The sequence below is a fragment of the Haplochromis burtoni genome, unplaced genomic scaffold (assembly GCF_018398535.1).
Source record: "Haplochromis burtoni strain Fernald_Lab_line unplaced genomic scaffold, NCSU_Asbu1 Contig_872, whole genome shotgun sequence".
Classification (NCBI taxonomy): domain Eukaryota; kingdom Metazoa; phylum Chordata; class Actinopteri; order Cichliformes; family Cichlidae; genus Haplochromis; species Haplochromis burtoni.
Genome location: NW_024583233.1, coordinates 34,638 through 51,514, shown reverse-complemented (window position 1 = coordinate 51,514; position 16,877 = coordinate 34,638). Strand labels below are relative to the sequence as shown.

At 38.3% G+C, this 16,877-nt stretch overlaps 1 protein-coding gene and 1 pseudogene across 1 annotated transcript; both read left to right on the top strand.

Moving 5' to 3' along the window:
* Positions 1-821: 821 nt before the first annotated feature.
* Positions 822-4,409, top strand: LOC102309521 (extracellular calcium-sensing receptor-like). Its single transcript, XM_005950923.2, has 6 exons — positions 822-868; positions 1,094-1,391; positions 1,627-2,421; positions 2,573-2,800; positions 2,978-3,101; positions 3,505-4,409. The coding sequence occupies exons 1-6, from the start codon at positions 837-839 to the stop codon at positions 4,407-4,409; spliced, it is 2,382 nt and encodes a 793-aa protein (XP_005950985.2). The 5' UTR covers positions 822-836.
* A 5,486-nt stretch (positions 4,410-9,895) lies between these two features.
* Positions 9,896-13,684, top strand: LOC102309209 (annotated as a pseudogene).
* Positions 13,685-16,877: the final 3,193 nt, after the last annotated feature.

Here is a 16,877-nt window from a genome sequence, read left to right as displayed (position 1 = left end):
AGTGTCTTCATAGTTTTATTTTTGAAATACACGAATTTTCATATACTGCAGGAAAAACGAAAATATTATAATGCAAGTTTTCAAAATAACAGCATATGCATCAAAATAAACTATTTCCAGCAGTGCAATATGAACCTTAAACCACACTTCCAAGACAGCGGTAAATCTATGACAGCTTTTAGGGGTCCATGCTGTAAATTTCCATTAGCATTTCATGTCAACTTTAATTTAATATCAGAGTGATGACAGATCTTAACACATCAATGAATCACAGATGTGAATGTGGAATAGATTATTGTAACTTGTGGAATAGAGCTCTAAGACTTCTGTATAGAAATATGATATCTGAAAAATATTGTTTAGTTTACATTTATTTCGAATGCATTGTTTTTTGCACTGTTGCTTCATATTTTGCTTCATGTGTAATGTGTATATCCTTGTTTTACATATATAATAACCTACATTTAAATGAAAATTTGGGCATGATTCGCCTTTTGCCGGACCTGTACATCTACTGGGAATATACTGCCACTATTCGATAACTTCTTATGCTGCACCATAAGGTATAAATAACAGCTTAAGTATTTCATCTTCATTGCAGTACTCTCATTCCACTAAATGGTTTAGCTCAAGAAATGACATCAACACAGAGATGGCCAGAGCAGGGATGGGCATTTCTGCAACTGTTGTTGGTGGCATCTGTCTCTCATGCTGAGGAGCCAGTGTGCAGACAGAGAGGAGATCCTGAGAACCCACTGCTATCTAAGAATGGGGATATTATGCTGGGGGGGATGTTCTCTTTTCACACAAGCTGGAAAGACAGAAAGGATACCTACATGAACCAACCTCTGCCACTACAATGTATCAGGTAAATGACACACTACAAATCAATTTGCATTTAAGGAATCTGTTGGGATTCATTACAAATACAACTGAGGAGTAAAGGGTATTTTCATTTGTTTTAGTTACTTAATTTCCTTTCATTAAATGCTTTAATTTGAAATGCTTTTGCTTTGTATTTCAAGATTTACCCATGATTATTTGTGTCTGTTTTAAGGAACATGATGCAATGCAAATAATTGTCTCAATTAAGTTTAAATTTCAGAGATTTGCAGTTTGCCCAGGCTATGGTTTTTGCAATTGAGGAGGTTAATAACAGTACAGACCTACTGCCAGGCATCTCTCTGGGTTATAAAATATATGATAATTGTGGATCTGTTGCCAGAAGTGCAGGAGTTACACTAGCTTTGGCTAATGGTAATGAAATTGTGTCCATACCTTCCAAGACATCATGTACCAGACCTGCATATGTGCAGGCCATAATAGGAGCGACTTCCTCTCCTACAGCCATTGCAGTTGCTGCTGTCATTGGACCTTTTTTTGTACCAGTGGTGGGTATTTTATATATAATTTTATATTTTTATATATAATTTTCATCTTTTAATATTTTTTTTAAAATGTTTTATTCTCTTAGATTATCTGTTTTTGTTTATTTGTACAAGTACTAGTATTTTCATATTTTTACAATCGAGTTTTGCAGTAAATTTAAATGTTTTATTTTTAACAGCTTTATCTTTTCTCATTCTCTGACTTTCACATCTATATGTTTTTCATTTTCAATTCTAGATCAGTCACTTTGCCACATGTGCTTGTCTCAGTGACAAAACCAAGTACCCATCCTTCCTCAGAACAATACCCAGTGACTACTACCAGAGCAGAGCCCTGGCCCATTTGGTCAAGCGTTTTGGATGGACTTGGGTTGGAGCTATCAGATCCAATAATGATTATGGAAATAATGGCATGGCCACATTCACAGAAACTGCACAGCAGCTGGGCATCTGTCTGGAGTATTCTGTATCTTTCTTTAGAACAGATCCATCTGACAAAATACAAAAGATAATTGGCATTATAAAGGCTTCAACCTCCAGGGTGATTGTTGCATTCCTTTCCCGTGCAGATTTGAATGTGCTTCTACATGAGTTCTTGTACCATAACTTGTCTGGGTATCAGTGGATAGGCAGTGAGTCTTGGATATTTGATTCACAAACAGCAGAAATGGACATACATCACATACTAGATGGTTCCATTGGTCTTTCCATTCCTAAAGCACATGTCACTGGCCTGAGAGAATTCATACTGGATGAGAAGCCACTGAATTCATCAAATAATGGGCTGTTTACTGAGTTCTGGGAGGCATTATTTAACTGTAAATTTAGGCAGTCAAAGTCATCAGCAGACACTCAAAGAGAGTGTACTGGACAAGAAGATGTGACTGGAGTTCAAAATAGCTTCATTGACATGTCTCTCATGCCTATCTTTAACAATGTCTACAAAGGAGTGTATGCAGTGGCCCATGCACTTCACAATATCCTCAGTTGTAATAAAACATGTAACAAAACTGTGCAGCTAGATCCATTCATGGTGAGCTTTTTAGTAGCTTAAAATACAGTTTTCACATTAAGTTAAATTATTACGAAGACTTTTAATAAAAAAATGATTCTTAAAATTTTTTAAGCAAGAGGTGTGCAAAATCTTTATCATATAATGAATTAAGCTATGTCATATTCCTTAGATTTTACAACACATACGAAAGAGTCACTTCACAACAAAGGAAGGAGATGAGGTTTACTTTAATGAGAATGGAGATCCAGCAGCAAAGTATGAAATTATAAACTGGCAGCCAAGAGAAAATGGTATTGTAGAGTTTGTTACAGTTGGTCTTTATAATCCATCATTAGTTCAAGAAAAACAGCTAAATCTGCAAAACCAGTCTTTAATTTGGGCAAGAAACTCAAAACAGGTAAAATTCCTTTTTTATGTTTTATGTTTTCATTTCTTTTTTCATTTTAGAAATATACACTTAACTTTTTTTCACAGTATTTTGGTTTTGATGCTTCAAAATGAGTAAATTGTTTGAAAGAAGATCATAGACAATTTTTTTTTGTCAAATTCCTTATACAATTAAATGATCATACAGGTGCCTGTGTCAGTTTGCAATGAAAAATGTCCCCCAGGAACACATAAGGTTCTCCAGAAAGGAAGGCCTGTTTGCTGCTATGATTGTATAAGATGTGCAGAAGGAGAGATCAGCAACATTACAGGTGTGGTGATATTTCATTTCAATCTTTGCACAAACCAGCACACGCATACCTCATACATTTGGCACCACTTTTGTTGGATTTGAAGAAGGTGGGTGGGCGGGGGGGCAACTTCACTCACTCCTTTCTGATTCTGTGCACTCTGGAAAATATTTAGAATTGTATGCAAATTACTCTAAAATGTAAAGGAAAGTATGCCACAATCACAAATATTGATGGACACTCTAGATGTCACATCTGTCAATCCTCACCTGATCACAAAACAGAATGCAAGTTTTATTCACTCAATAAACATATTGTAAAGCATCAGTAGGATATTGCATGGATGTTGTAGATGCAAACACAGGCATATGGAATTGTACTGAGTGTAACTACTTGTAACATCTGCTTCAATATTCATTTCCAGATTCTGTCACCTGTGTGAGATGTCTACCTGAGTTTTGGTCAAATGAAAGAAGAGATTCCTGTATCAAGAAGGAAGCAGTGTTTCTGTCATATGAAGAAATTATGGGAGCACTGCTCACTGCAGCATCTGTATTTGGGGCATACATGACAATCGGTGTGATACTCATTTTCTTCAAATACAGGAAAACTCCTATTGTCAGGGCAAACAACTCTGAACTGAGCTTCCTGCTGCTCTTCTCTCTAATTCTGTGCTTCCTGTGTTCTCTGACCTTCATTGGTCAGCCCTCTGATTGGTCCTGCATGTTCCGCCATGTAGCATTTGGCATCACCTTTGTGCTCTGTATCTCTTGTCTTCTGGGAAAAACAATGGTTGTTTTAATGGCCTTCAGAGCAACACGTCCAGGTAGTAATGTTCAGAAATGGTTTGGGCAGACACAGCAGAGACTCTGTGTTACAGCATTCACTCTTATACAAGTTGTCATTTGTATCACCTGGTTAACAACTTCTCCTCCTTTTCCATTTAAGAATTTTAAGGAGATCAAAGACAAGATCACTCTGGAATGTGCTCTAGGCTCAGCTGTAGGCTTTTGGGCTGTGCTTGGTTATATAGGACTTCTGGCTATTTTATGTTTTATTTTTGCATTTTTAGCTCGAAAACTACCCGATAATTTCAATGAGGCCAAGTTTATCACTTTCAGCATGTTGATATTCTGTGCAGTATGGATTACATTTGTCCCAGCATATGTTAGCTACCCTGGGAAGTTCAGTGTTGCTGTAGAAATATTTGCTATACTTGCATCAAGTTTTGGACTGCTAATTTGCATCTTCATACCCAAATGTTATATCATCTTACTGAAACCAGAAAAGAACACAAAAAAACATATCATGGGGAAGAAGGCACCATAGTCACTTTGTAAACTGTATGTATGAAAATGGGATTTTACTTACTTACTTACCAAAAAAAAAGACACACAGTAATAATTATATGTATGGCTCAATAACCTTTAGCCTTGAGTCACTTGGTATGGTTTCTTGATTGTCTCAAAAGTTAGAAGCTTTTTTATTTATATTTACTTGAATTGGTTCTGCAGATAAATTCAGAAGACATATGTAACCTGCTCAATTCTTCCTTCTTTGGCTGCCATTTAGAGCCATAGTTGAATTCTACTATTAAGTGCAATGCAACTTGATTAGTATGTTTTGCTTTGTTCACTTATATTGTTTCTGCATGATTCCTAGAGAGCAGCTACACTCATGAGATACATGGCAAATGAAATGAGGAAAATTAACCCTCTCTTGACTTTTTTTATTAACTGGAAAAAGCAATACCAGCCAAACTTTTATTTGGTATTGGATCAGAAAAAAGTGGTATATGGTAGTTTACATTATGACAACTTACCATTGACATCTCCTTACTAAACCATTGTAAACTCAAATTACTGTAAACAAAATAAAAATAAAATGTATTGGTGTTAATGTCTGAAATATATCTAAACTTCTAAACATGTAGTGTTACTTCAGTTTTTATTCTATTTTTCTATGTTAGTGCCTCATTTAGACATATCATTGCTGCTGTTGCTGAACAAGAAAAAATAGAAATTTACCGGTACCAGAATTCTTTTTTTTTCATTCTCACATACTTTCTTCTATTAGATACACATGTTTGTTTGTTTTTTGGTAGCAAAGAGGAACAAGAGGTAAGTGACGAAAGTGAGGGGAAAAGGTAAGTGACTCAAAAAAAGTGAATGGTAGCGTAGAATTTAACAAATGTTTCTTTAGACTTCAAGTATACTAAATATACTAATCAATATACTAATCAATTGTCATATAGCTAACCACATTTGTATTATCATCTCCAACACCCTGGAGGCCACCCTGGAGAGTTTAGATGCTCTCGAAGATTTCATTGATCGGTGCTTCCAGGACATAGTGATGAAGAAGGCCCAGATTGCATCTTCCTCGGCCAAAATTGAGACGCCGTCATCGAAAACATGTCGCCTGGCACAACATTGCCTGCCAGCAATGACATTGCAGACATCCTGGAGTCAATCGACAAGCGATTGTTCAGTTTTAATGCGAGGCTGTCCCTGGTGGAGATTTTACACTGGGAATTTAAATTTCTGGGAGAATCCCTGGAGTTCAGCCAGGAGCAGGTGGAAACACTTGCTGCTGAAAATGCCACGCTATGGGAGTTGGTCAAATCATTTACTGCAAATGTGACTCAGCTAAACATACAGGGAGTGCAGAATTATTAGGCAAGTTGTATTTTTGAGAAATAATTTTATTATTGAACAACAACCATGTTCTCAATGAACCCAAAAAACTCATTAATATCAAAGCTGAATGTTTTTGGAAGTGTTTTTAGTTTGTTTTTAGTTTTAGCTATTTTAGGGGGATATCTGTGTGTGCAGGTGACTATTACTGTGCATAATTATTAGGCAACTTAACAAAAAACAAATATATACCCATTTCAATTATTTATTTTTACCAGTGAAACCAATATAACATCTCCACATTCACAAATATACATTTCTGACATTCAAAAACAAAACAAAAACAAATCAGCGACCAATATAGCCACCTTTCTTTGCAAGGACACTCAAAAGCCTGCCATCCATGGATTCTGTCAGTGTTTTGATCTGTTCACCATCAACATTGCGTGCAGCAGCAACCACAGCCTCCCAGACACTGTTCAGAGAGGTGTACTGTTTTCCCTCCTTGTAAATCTCACATTTGATGATGGACCACAGGTTCTCAATGGGGTTCAGATCAGGTGAACAAGGAGGCCATGTCATTAGTTTTTCTTCTTTTATACCCTTTCTTGCCAGCCACGCTGTGGAGTACTTGGACGCGTGTGATGGAGCATTGTCCTGCATGAAAATCATGTTTTTCTTGAAGGATGCAGACTTCTTCCTGTACCACTGCTTGAAGAAGGTGTCTTCCAGAAACTGGCAGTAGGACTGGGAGTTGAGCTTGACTCCATCCTCAACCCGAAAAGGCCCCACAAGCTCATCTTTGATGATACCAGCCCAAACCAGTACTCCACCTCCACCTTGCTGGCGTCTGAGTCGGACTGGAGCTCTCTGCCCTTTACCAATCCAGCCACGGGCCCATCCATCTGGCCCATCAAGACTCACTCTCATTTCATCAGTCCATAAAACCTTAGAAAAACCAGTCTTGAGATATTTCTTGGCCCAGTCTTGACGTTTCAGCTTGTGTGTCTTGTTCAGTGGTGGTCGTCTTTCAGCCTTTCTTACCTTGGCCATGTCTCTGAGTATTGCACACCTTGTGCTTTTGGGCACTCCAGTGATGTTGCAGCTCTGAAATATGGCCAAACTGGTGGCAAGTGGCATCTTGGCAGCTGCACGCTTGACTTTTCTCAGTTCATGGGCAGTTATTTTGCGCCTTGGTTTTTCCACACGCTTCTTGCGACCCTGTTGACTATTTTGAATGAAACGCTTGATTGTTCGATGATCACGCTTCAGAAGCTTTGCAATTTTGAGACTGCTGCATCCCTCTGCAAGATATCTCACTATTTTTGACTTTTCTGAGCCTGTCAAGTCCTTCTTTTGACCCATTTTGCCAAAGGAAAGGACGTTGCCTAATAATTATGCACACCTGATATAGGGTGTTGATGTCATTAGACCACACCCCTTCTCATTACAGAGATGCACATCACCTAATATGCTTAATTGGTAGTAGGCTTTCGAGCCTATACAGCTTGGAGTAAGACAACATGCATGAAGAGGATGATGTGGACAAAATACTCATTTGCCTAATAATTCTGCACTCCCTGTATAACCATGCTGGCTGCTACCGCAGTCAGACTTGAGCTGGTGTCTCTATGAGCTCAGTCTCCCTTTTCCGGAAAATGTAAAATTATAGATCATTATTTGAGTTAGACCACTTTGAGCTTGAGTCTTTCTTCGCCGCCAAAAGAATGCAAAGAACTGAATTTAATAAGGGTCTACACTGTATATAGTGAAGTCTGCAGGTTTTCTAACAGCAAAATTTGTTTTGTGCCCAAGTCATTTTGCAGAGCATTAGAATGAAAATTATTGGCCATGTTTGCATAGCCCTTTTTAAAAATATGCTTTCATGACATTATTGTATGTTGGGTGGTGGTCAAGGCTATCCAGACTGACAAGTGGGACATTGAATGTCACCTCTCTGGTGGGGAGGGAGCCTGAGATTGTCTAAATTGGAGTCTGTTCTATACCAAATCCAGAAAAAAATGTTTTAAGAAAGCAATTAAGTTTGTGTTCCAAAGAATATGATTGTTTGCTTGCAGGACAACAGGAGAGATGAGTCCTCCGTCACAGATGGTGTGGTAAGTGAAGATGGTCGCCTGCAGGTTCAAGCTCATTGCATATCCAACCCACATCCACTGCCACTGTACTTGAGGGAAGTTAAAGACTTTCTTCTGCACTTACATTTGGATCACCTCGACCCATGATAGTAATTCAGGCAGTAATGCCTGGACTGGAAACAAGCCATCCTTAAAATATTACAACATTCCAGCTCATGTGTTGGAATGAAAAACAAATGTGTTGTTTAAATTAGAGACTGCACTTGTGACAGAACAACAAATATATTTTATTTTGATTATATAAGTAATGTAAGTACAAAACAAACTTGAGGAAGGCCAAACTTAGTTTCAGAATAATTACATCTGAGACTTTGTTTCATTGTAAGATTATAACAGTGATGGCAATATAATTGTTTGTTGTTCAAGAGAACAGTGTCCAGTATGTTGGCTGTTATACTTTGTTGCGTTTAAAAATAAAAGTTGGGCTGATTTTTAACATCATTACAAAAAGTGTTGTTAATTATTTTTAATCATATTCAGGTTACTACAAATTGTTTTTTCATTTAGTTGAACTTGAAATGTTTGTCAGTAGGTAAACAATTAGTATTGTAAAGTCAGAAATATCAAGTTATTCTTAATATTGCATACTTACAATGAATAAGTTGTCCTAACAATCATCTTAAGTAAGCTTTACTTGGGTTTTTTTGAGGTAACAATTTTGCATATTTTTTTTTTTTGAGTCCTGGAAACTAAATAGGTTTTTACTCTGTACTCAAAGTGAATAAATTGCCTTAACTTAGTCATCTTAAGTAAATATTACTCAATTTTTTTGAGGCAACAAGTTTGCATAGTTTTTTTGAGTTCTGGGAACTAATGAGGCTGTACAGTATACTCAAAAATGGGTAAGTTGCCCTAGCTTAATCATCTTAAGTAAAACTTTACTCAATTTTTTGAGGCAACGAGTTTACATAGTTGTTTTTTTTTAGTTCTGTGAACTAATTAGATTTTACAGTGAACGCCGACCACAGCATTCTGCAGCACCATGCAACACCCTCTGAGTGTTGCTGTAGAAGTTGCTCAGGCGTTCATCCTATAGCAAGATAATAACCCAAAACATAAGTCCAATCTATGCCAGAACTACCTCAGGAAAAAAGAAAAAGATGGTAATCTTGAAAACGTCGAGTGCCAAGCACAGTCTCCAGACTTAAACCCAGTCGAGCTGGTTTGGGATGAACTGGACAGAAGAGTGAAAACAAACCAACCTACAAGTGCCCCACATTTATGGGAACTTCTCCAACAGATATGGGAATAACATTCTGAGGAATATTTGATTTCTTTGATTTCTAAAACGTTTTACCAGTAGTGCACGTATGTGAAAGAAGAAGCTATGTATGTAAAAGTGAAAGAATGAATTTGGACTTGGAATACTCCTCCTAGAATTAGTTTGCCCAGTGTATTTGACTGACTTTCAGTAACGTGCAGTGTGACTACTTAAATGATTATATCAGACTGGTATTAGATTGATGATAGTTTCAAATATTACTTCTTCAATGCGAATATAGACATGAGTAGGTGACTGTGAGTTGTTGTGTAAATCTCTAAGAGTAGCCCAAAAGTACTTTATTAAATAAAGTAAATAATGTTTCCAATGCATCCACTTGTTTAATAACATATTGACTTACCAAGAAAGTAAATATATGACCTTTATTGCCATAAGAAGAGATCATTGAACATTTCACATTAGAAAAAATATTTTTAGTGGATATGTATTTGTAAGGAGTTCTATTTGAATTGTTACTTTAAATTTAAATGGGCATATGTATGTATAGCATTATTTTACATACATGAAACTACATTAAATTGCAAATTTGGGCATGTCTCTACTTTTGACTAACCATGTAGGTCTACGGAGAATAAACTGTCACTATAGTATTATTTCTTATGTTGCACTGAAAGGTATAAATACCAGTATAACTCTTTCATTTTCATCAAGGCACTTTTAATGCCGCTAAGTGGTTTAGCTCAAGAAATGACATCTACACAGAGATGGCCAGAGCAGGGATGGGCATTTTTGCAACTGTTAATGGTGGCATCTGTCTCTCATGCTGAGGAGCCAGTGTGCAGACAGAGAGGAGATCCTGAGAACCCACTGCTATCTAAGAATGGGGATATTATACTGGGGGGGATGTTCTCTTTTCACACAAGCTGGAAAGACAGAAAGGATACCTACATGAACCAACCTCTGCCACTACAATGTATCAGGTAAATGACACACTACAAATCAATTTGCATTTAAGGAATCTTTGGGATTCATTAAAAATACAAATGAGGAGTAAAGGGTATTTTGATTTTCTTAGTTATTTAAATTCCTTTCATTAAATGATTTAATTTGAAATGATTTGTTTTAAATTTCAAGATTTATTCATGATTATTTGTGTCTGTTTTAAGGAACATGATGCAATGCAAATTTTTAAAAATTGTGTCAATTAAGTTTAAATTTCAGAGATTTGCAGTTTGCCCAGGCTATGCTTTTTGCCATTGAGGAGATTAATAAAAGTACAGACCTACTGCCAGGAATCTCTCTGGGCTATAAAATCTATGATGATTGTGGATCTGTGTCCAGAAGCATTGGAGTTACATTGGCTTTGGCTAATGGTAGTGAAATTGTGTTTGCACCCTCCAAGACAACATGCACTAGACCTGCATATGTACAGGCCATAATAGGAGCAACATCTTCTTCTACAACCATAGCAGTAGCTACTGTTATTGGACCTTTTTTTGTACCAGTGGTTGGTATTATAATCGTTTTTTTTCTATTTTTGAATACTTATTAAACCATATTTTACTCTATTAGATCTGTTGCTTTACCTGTCACATTTTATGCAACAGCACTGTGCAGAATTGTTATTTTCATTTTTTTACAGTATGTTTGAATGTTTTATTTCTAACAGCTACAGCTTTTCTCATTCTTTGTCTTTTACATATATACATTTTTCATTTTTTATTCTAGATCAGCCACTTTGCCACATGTGCTTGTCTCAGTGACAAAACCAAGTACCCATCCTTCCTCAGAACAATACCCAGTGACTACTACCAGAGCAGAGCCCTGGCCCATTTGGTCAAGCATTTTGGATGGACTTGGGTTGGAGCTATTAGAACTAATAATGATTATGGAAATAATGGCATGGCCACATTCACAGAAACTGCACAGCAGCTGGGCATCTGTCTGGAGTATTCTGTATCTTTTTTTAGGACAGATCCATATGCCAAAATACAAAGGATACTTGACATTATAATGGCTTCAACCTCCAAGGTGATTGTTGCATTCCTTGCCCGTGCGGATTTGAATGTGCTTCTACATGAGTTTTCATACCATAACTTGTCTGGGTACCAGTGGGTAGGCAGTGAGTCTTGGATATTTGATTCACAAACTGCAGCACTGGACATACATCACATACTGGATGGTGCCATAGGCCTTTCTATTCCCAAAGCACATGTCACTGGCCTGAGAGAGTTCATACTGGATGAGAAGCCATTGAATTCATCTAATAACGAACTGTTTACTGAGTTCTGGGAGACATTATTTAGTTGTAAGTTTAAGGAGTCATCAGCAGACATTCAGAGAGAGTGTACTGGACATGAAGATATGACTGGAGTTCAAAATAGCTTCATTGACATGTCTCTCATGCCTATCTTTAACAACATCTATAAAGGAGTGTATGCAGTGGCCCATGCATTTCACAATATCTTGAGCTGTAATAATACATGTAATAAAAATCTGCAGCTAGATCCATTCATGGTGAGCTTATTACAAGCTTAAATTACAGTTTTCATATTAAGTTGAAGTATTAAGAAGATTTTTAATTCACAATTGATCCTTGGGTATTTTTCAATCTGTAGGTGTGCAAAAATTGTCATGCAATGAACTGAGTCATAACATATTTCTTAGGTTCTGCAACACATACGAAAGATCTATTTCACAACTAAGGGAGGAGATGAGGTTTACTTTAATGAGAATGGAGATCCAGCAGCAAAGTATGATATTATAAACTGGCAGCAAAAAGAAAACGGCGTTGTGGAGTTTGTAACAGTTGGTCTTTATGATACATCATTAGCTGCAGAAAAGCAGCTAAATCTGCAAAGCAAGTCTTTAATTTGGGCAAGAAAAACAAAGCAGGTAAGCTACCATACAATTTTGTTTTTATGTCTTTGTTCCTTTGTTCAATTTATACCTAATTAGTTTCACATTGTTTGGTTTTAATGCTTCAAAATGAATAAACTGTTTGATACAGAAGATCATTGGGAGATCTTTTTTGTCAAAGTCCATATGGTTAAATGTTCTTGATCATGCAGGTGCCTGTGTCAGTTTGCAGTGAGAAATGTCCCCCAGGAACACGTAAGGTTTTCCAGAAAGGAAGGCCTGTTTGCTGCTATGACTGTATAAGATGTGCAGAGGGAGAGATCAACAACATTACAGGTGTGGTGATTAGCAAAATTAAGTATTTAGGAAGGCCAAAGGAGTCGTTTCATCTTGTTACAGGACATATATGTGGTCTCTTTCAAATTTTGCATGTACCTTTTTGTCTCTGTGCACTTTGGAAAATATTTAGAATTGTATGCACATTCCTTTTAAATGTAAAGTATTCCACAATCACAAATGCTGATGGACTCTCTCGATGTCACATCTGTCAATCTTCACTTGATCATAATCAGGATACTAGTTATTCACTCAATGAAGGTGTTGTTTTTCGTCTTCTACTTGCACAGCATCAGTATGATGCACGGATGTTAGATGCAAATGCAGGCATATGACAATTGTACTGAGTTAGTGTAACATCTGCTTCAATATTAATTTCCAGATTCTATCACCTGTGTGAAATGTCTACCTGAGTTTTGGTCAAATGAAAGAAGAGATGCTTGTATAAAGAAGGAAGCAGTGTTTCTGTCATATGAAGAAATTATGGGAGCACTGCTCACTGCAGCATCTTTATTCGGAGCATGCATGACGATTGGTGTGATACTAATTTTCTTCAAGTACAGGAAAACTCCTATTGTCAGGGCAAACAACTCTGAACTGAGCTTCCTGCTGCTCTTCTCCTTAATTCTGTGCTTCCTGTGTTCTCTGACCTTCATTGGTCAGCCCTCTGATTGGTCCTGTATGCTCCGACATGTAGCATTTGGCATCACCTTTGTCCTCTGTATCTCTTGTCTTCTGGGAAAAACAATGGTTGTTTTAATGGCCTTCAGAGCAACACGTCCAGGTAGTAATGTTCAGAAATGGTTTGGGCAGACACAGCAGAGACTCTGTGTTACAGCATTCACTCTTATACAAGTTATCATTTGTATCACCTGGTTAACAACTTCTCCTCCTTTTCCATTTAAGAATTTTAAGGAAAATTAAAGACAAGATCACTCTGGAGTGTGCTCTAGGCTCAGCTGTAGGCTTTTGGGCTGTGCTTGGTTATATAGGACTTCTGGCTATTTTATGTTTTATTTTTGCATTTTTAGCTCGAAAACTACCCGATAATTTCAACGAAGCCAAGTTTATCACTTTCAGCATGTTGATATTCTGTGCAGTATGGATTACATTTATCCCAGCATATGTCAGCTCTCCTGGGAAGTTCAGTGTTGCTGTAGAAATATTTGCTATACTTGCTTCCAGTTTTGGACTGCTAATTTGCATCTTCATACCCAAATGTTATATAATCTTAATGAAACCAGAGAAGAATACAAAGAAACACATGATGGGGAAGAAGGCACCAAATTCACTCTGAAAAATGAATGTGGTAAAATGGGATTTTAATTTGATCATTTGTACATAATTAGTTGGTCACCATCCTGTCAGAATAGAAAGAAGCTGTCAGCAGGATACACTCCAATTGATACTGTCTTTATAGAAACTACTTCTCCTTTTTGATGCATTTTAATCACTTTAATGGTAAGTTTTTTTTTACATTTTAAATTTAATTGACATGTACTGCAGATAAATTCAGAAAGCATATGTAACTGGTCAATTCCCTTATTTTAAGAGCGCTATGTAGAATTGTGTCATGGTTGGCTGTGTGGCAGGCGGGCAAGCAGGAGTGGTGGATCCAAAATGCAGGACTCAGACACAGAAGTTCAACTTAAAGCGCAGCTTTAATGCTGGAAAACCTCTTACTAACTAAACTCACCAAAAGACAAACAAAAACGCTGGTGGACTAAAACACTGAAGCACAAAACACTGAACTGGAACTGGAAACAAAACACTGGCAACACGGAGGCAAAACACACACAGCTTGTTGAGGGTACGACGCAACACTGACTCAGAGAAACACAGGGTCTAAATACACTGGGAAGTAACGAGGAGAATGAGACACAGAAGGAGAGCACAGCTGGGGGAAATTAGAACTGACGAGACAAGCAAAGCAGGACACATTCACATAAGTCACGGACCTTCAAAGTAAAACAGGAAGGATCACACAGAGACGCGAACTTGACACCGTGGAGACAGCAACTAAGAAACACAGAGACATAAACCATAAGGCAGAGGACTCTAAGAACCGATAGACACGGAGGGGAACTCAAACATGCAGACACAGACTTACAGAACAGAGGGGACACAGAGAAACGAGAAGGGCAAGGGATCGAAACTAGAAACCATAGAATAACTCACACCAAGTACAATAATACAAAAATCACAAAGAACTAAAACGCTGGGTCAGGAGACCCAGGACCCTGACAAATTGTAGTATTAAGTGCAATGTAACTTGATTAGTTGCTTTGCCTCAAGCACTTCTGCATGATTTCTAGAAAGCCGCTACACTCATGAGATACATGGCAAATGAAATGAGGAAAGTTAACCCTTTCTTTTTGCAATACAAGCCAAACCTTTGCTTGGTATTGGAGTAGAAAAAAATGGAATATGATACTTTACATGATGACAATTTACCATTGAAATCTCCTTACTTAACCATTGTAAACACAAATTACTGTAAACAAAAGATAAACTGTGTATGACAATTCACACTGTTTATTATCAGTGTGAATTGTCTGAAATATATCCAAACTCCTTATTAACTTCCATATTAGTGCCTTGTTATGACCCATCTAGGGGCAGGGTCTTAACATGAATGAAGCACCCCCCATCCCCACCCCACCGAATACCCAAGCAGCCACAAGAAACAAATATCTGTTCATTGCAATGTCATTTATTTACAACATAATGAAAAGGAAACAACAAAACGGGAGAGTCAACAACTTAGGGTGAGCCAAGGCCAAAATAATAAACTAAACTAAACTCGTATTCCCACACACCTAACTTTACAGAAAACAAAAGCCAAAACCAAAGGCTGAGTCTGACCTGGAAACCTGGAAACATTTACTTCGCCTCTGTCAGTGCGCCCCAGGGTGGCTGTGGCTACACTGTAGCTTGCTATCACCAGTGTGTGAATGTGTGTGTGAATGGGTGGATAATTGTGTATAGTGTAAAGTGCTTTGGGGTCTTTAGGACCAAGTAAAGCGCTATACAAATACAGACCATTTACCATTTACTTAGTTTGTCCATGGAGGATGCCATCACCCTTCACAGAACGCTGATCATTCTGTAGAACAACATTAGCTACATGAAGATGCTCTTTGTGGACTACAGCTCAGCGTTCAACACCACAATCCCAGACATCCTCACCACCAAACTGTACAACCTTGAGAAGACTTCCTGCCTAACCAACTACAATTAGTCTCAGACTTCCCACCCACTGTCAGACAGAGGCTGCCCATAGAGACTGCTGCAACCAGCCGGCGAGTTTGGAAACCGTGGTCACCCTAGCTGAGGATCATCTGGCTGCATGGAGACAAGCAGAGGAGGGCCGCAGCCAGCCGGTCAGCAGGCCCTGCCCCATCGGAGTGGGTTAGGGCTAGCCACCACTACATTCCACAAACCCAGTCGTTCCCGATCTGTCACCCTGGGCCCTGGCAACAACAGGCACTGCGCCCAAGCCACTAGGGGTGGGAGTGCTGAAAGTGTGGTCGGTCGGGACACCCACTACAGGATTGTTAGCTGATGGAGGTCAGTTGGGTGTTCCGCTTTGGCTGCTCTCTGGTAAGGTGTCAAGGGGGTATACAGCAGGCTTTTGTGGACATGGGCTGCAAGCATACCCTAGTTCACGGTTCACCCCAGGACATTGTTGGAAGCAGAGTGGGTGAAGATTAAGTTGTTCATGGGGATATTCACAAATACCCCACTGTGCTGCTGCTATTAAAATACAAGGGAAAAATGGATGGGATAATGGTTGCACTTAGCTCGTGCCTGATGCATCCCCTAATTCTGGAAATGAATTGGCTGGGGTGTAATAACCTGTTGAGGCAGTGTGTGGAGATGCGATCATAACCTTTAGTAGCATGTACTGACTGAGTAGACCTCACTAGAAGGTCCTGCTGGCTCCAACGATTTGCCCCATGGAATTTTCCACTGAAGCAGTCTCATGATGACCCATACACTCAGACTTTAACTAAGTGATAGAAATTAATGGTTACTTGGTGCACCCTGAAGCCGCATGGACCTACTTGCACTTCATATTGTTAAATGATAGGCTTTATTGAGTAATTTGTGATACTCGCACAGAGGAACACACACAGTTGTTGTTGTCTATGACAAAACTCTGGAAAGAATAATGGCCAGATGTTATTGGCCGGGGCATCCACGTGGATTATGGACCTTAAAGTCCATGATTCGGAATTTCATTCATAAGGATGAACACAATTGTGATTGCTGGTTAGACCCTCTGTTGTTTGCAGTGCATGAAGTGCCCCCTGCAGAAAGCCGCAGGGGTGTTGGACCTGCTTAAAGAAAACTGAGAGGAAGGTCCAAGCCCAGCAAAAACTCAGATTCAGTAGGTTCTGGACCTGAGACCAAAGCCGTACACTTTGGGGAGGTTATCAGATAAGATAAGATAAGATAAGATAAGATAAGATAAGATAAGATAGAACTTTATTAATCCCTCGGGTGGGTTCCTCTGGGAAATTCGACTTCCAAAAAAAAGCACAGCAACGACCGAAGTTACAGTTACAGAATTGTTATATATATA

What these genes read in the sequence shown, in the direction of transcription:
- LOC102309521 (XM_005950923.2), top strand. Translation starts at nt 837, where the DNA reads ATGAACCAACCTCTGCCACTACAATGTATCAG. An exon ending in CTGCCACTACAATGTATCAG is followed by an intron (nt 869 to 1,093) that starts GTAAATGACACA and finishes GTCTCAATTAAG; the next exon opens with TTTAAATTTCAGAGATTTGC. An exon ending in GGGCAAGAAACTCAAAACAG is followed by an intron (nt 2,801 to 2,977) that starts GTAAAATTCCTT and finishes ATGATCATACAG; the next exon opens with GTGCCTGTGTCAGTTTGCAA.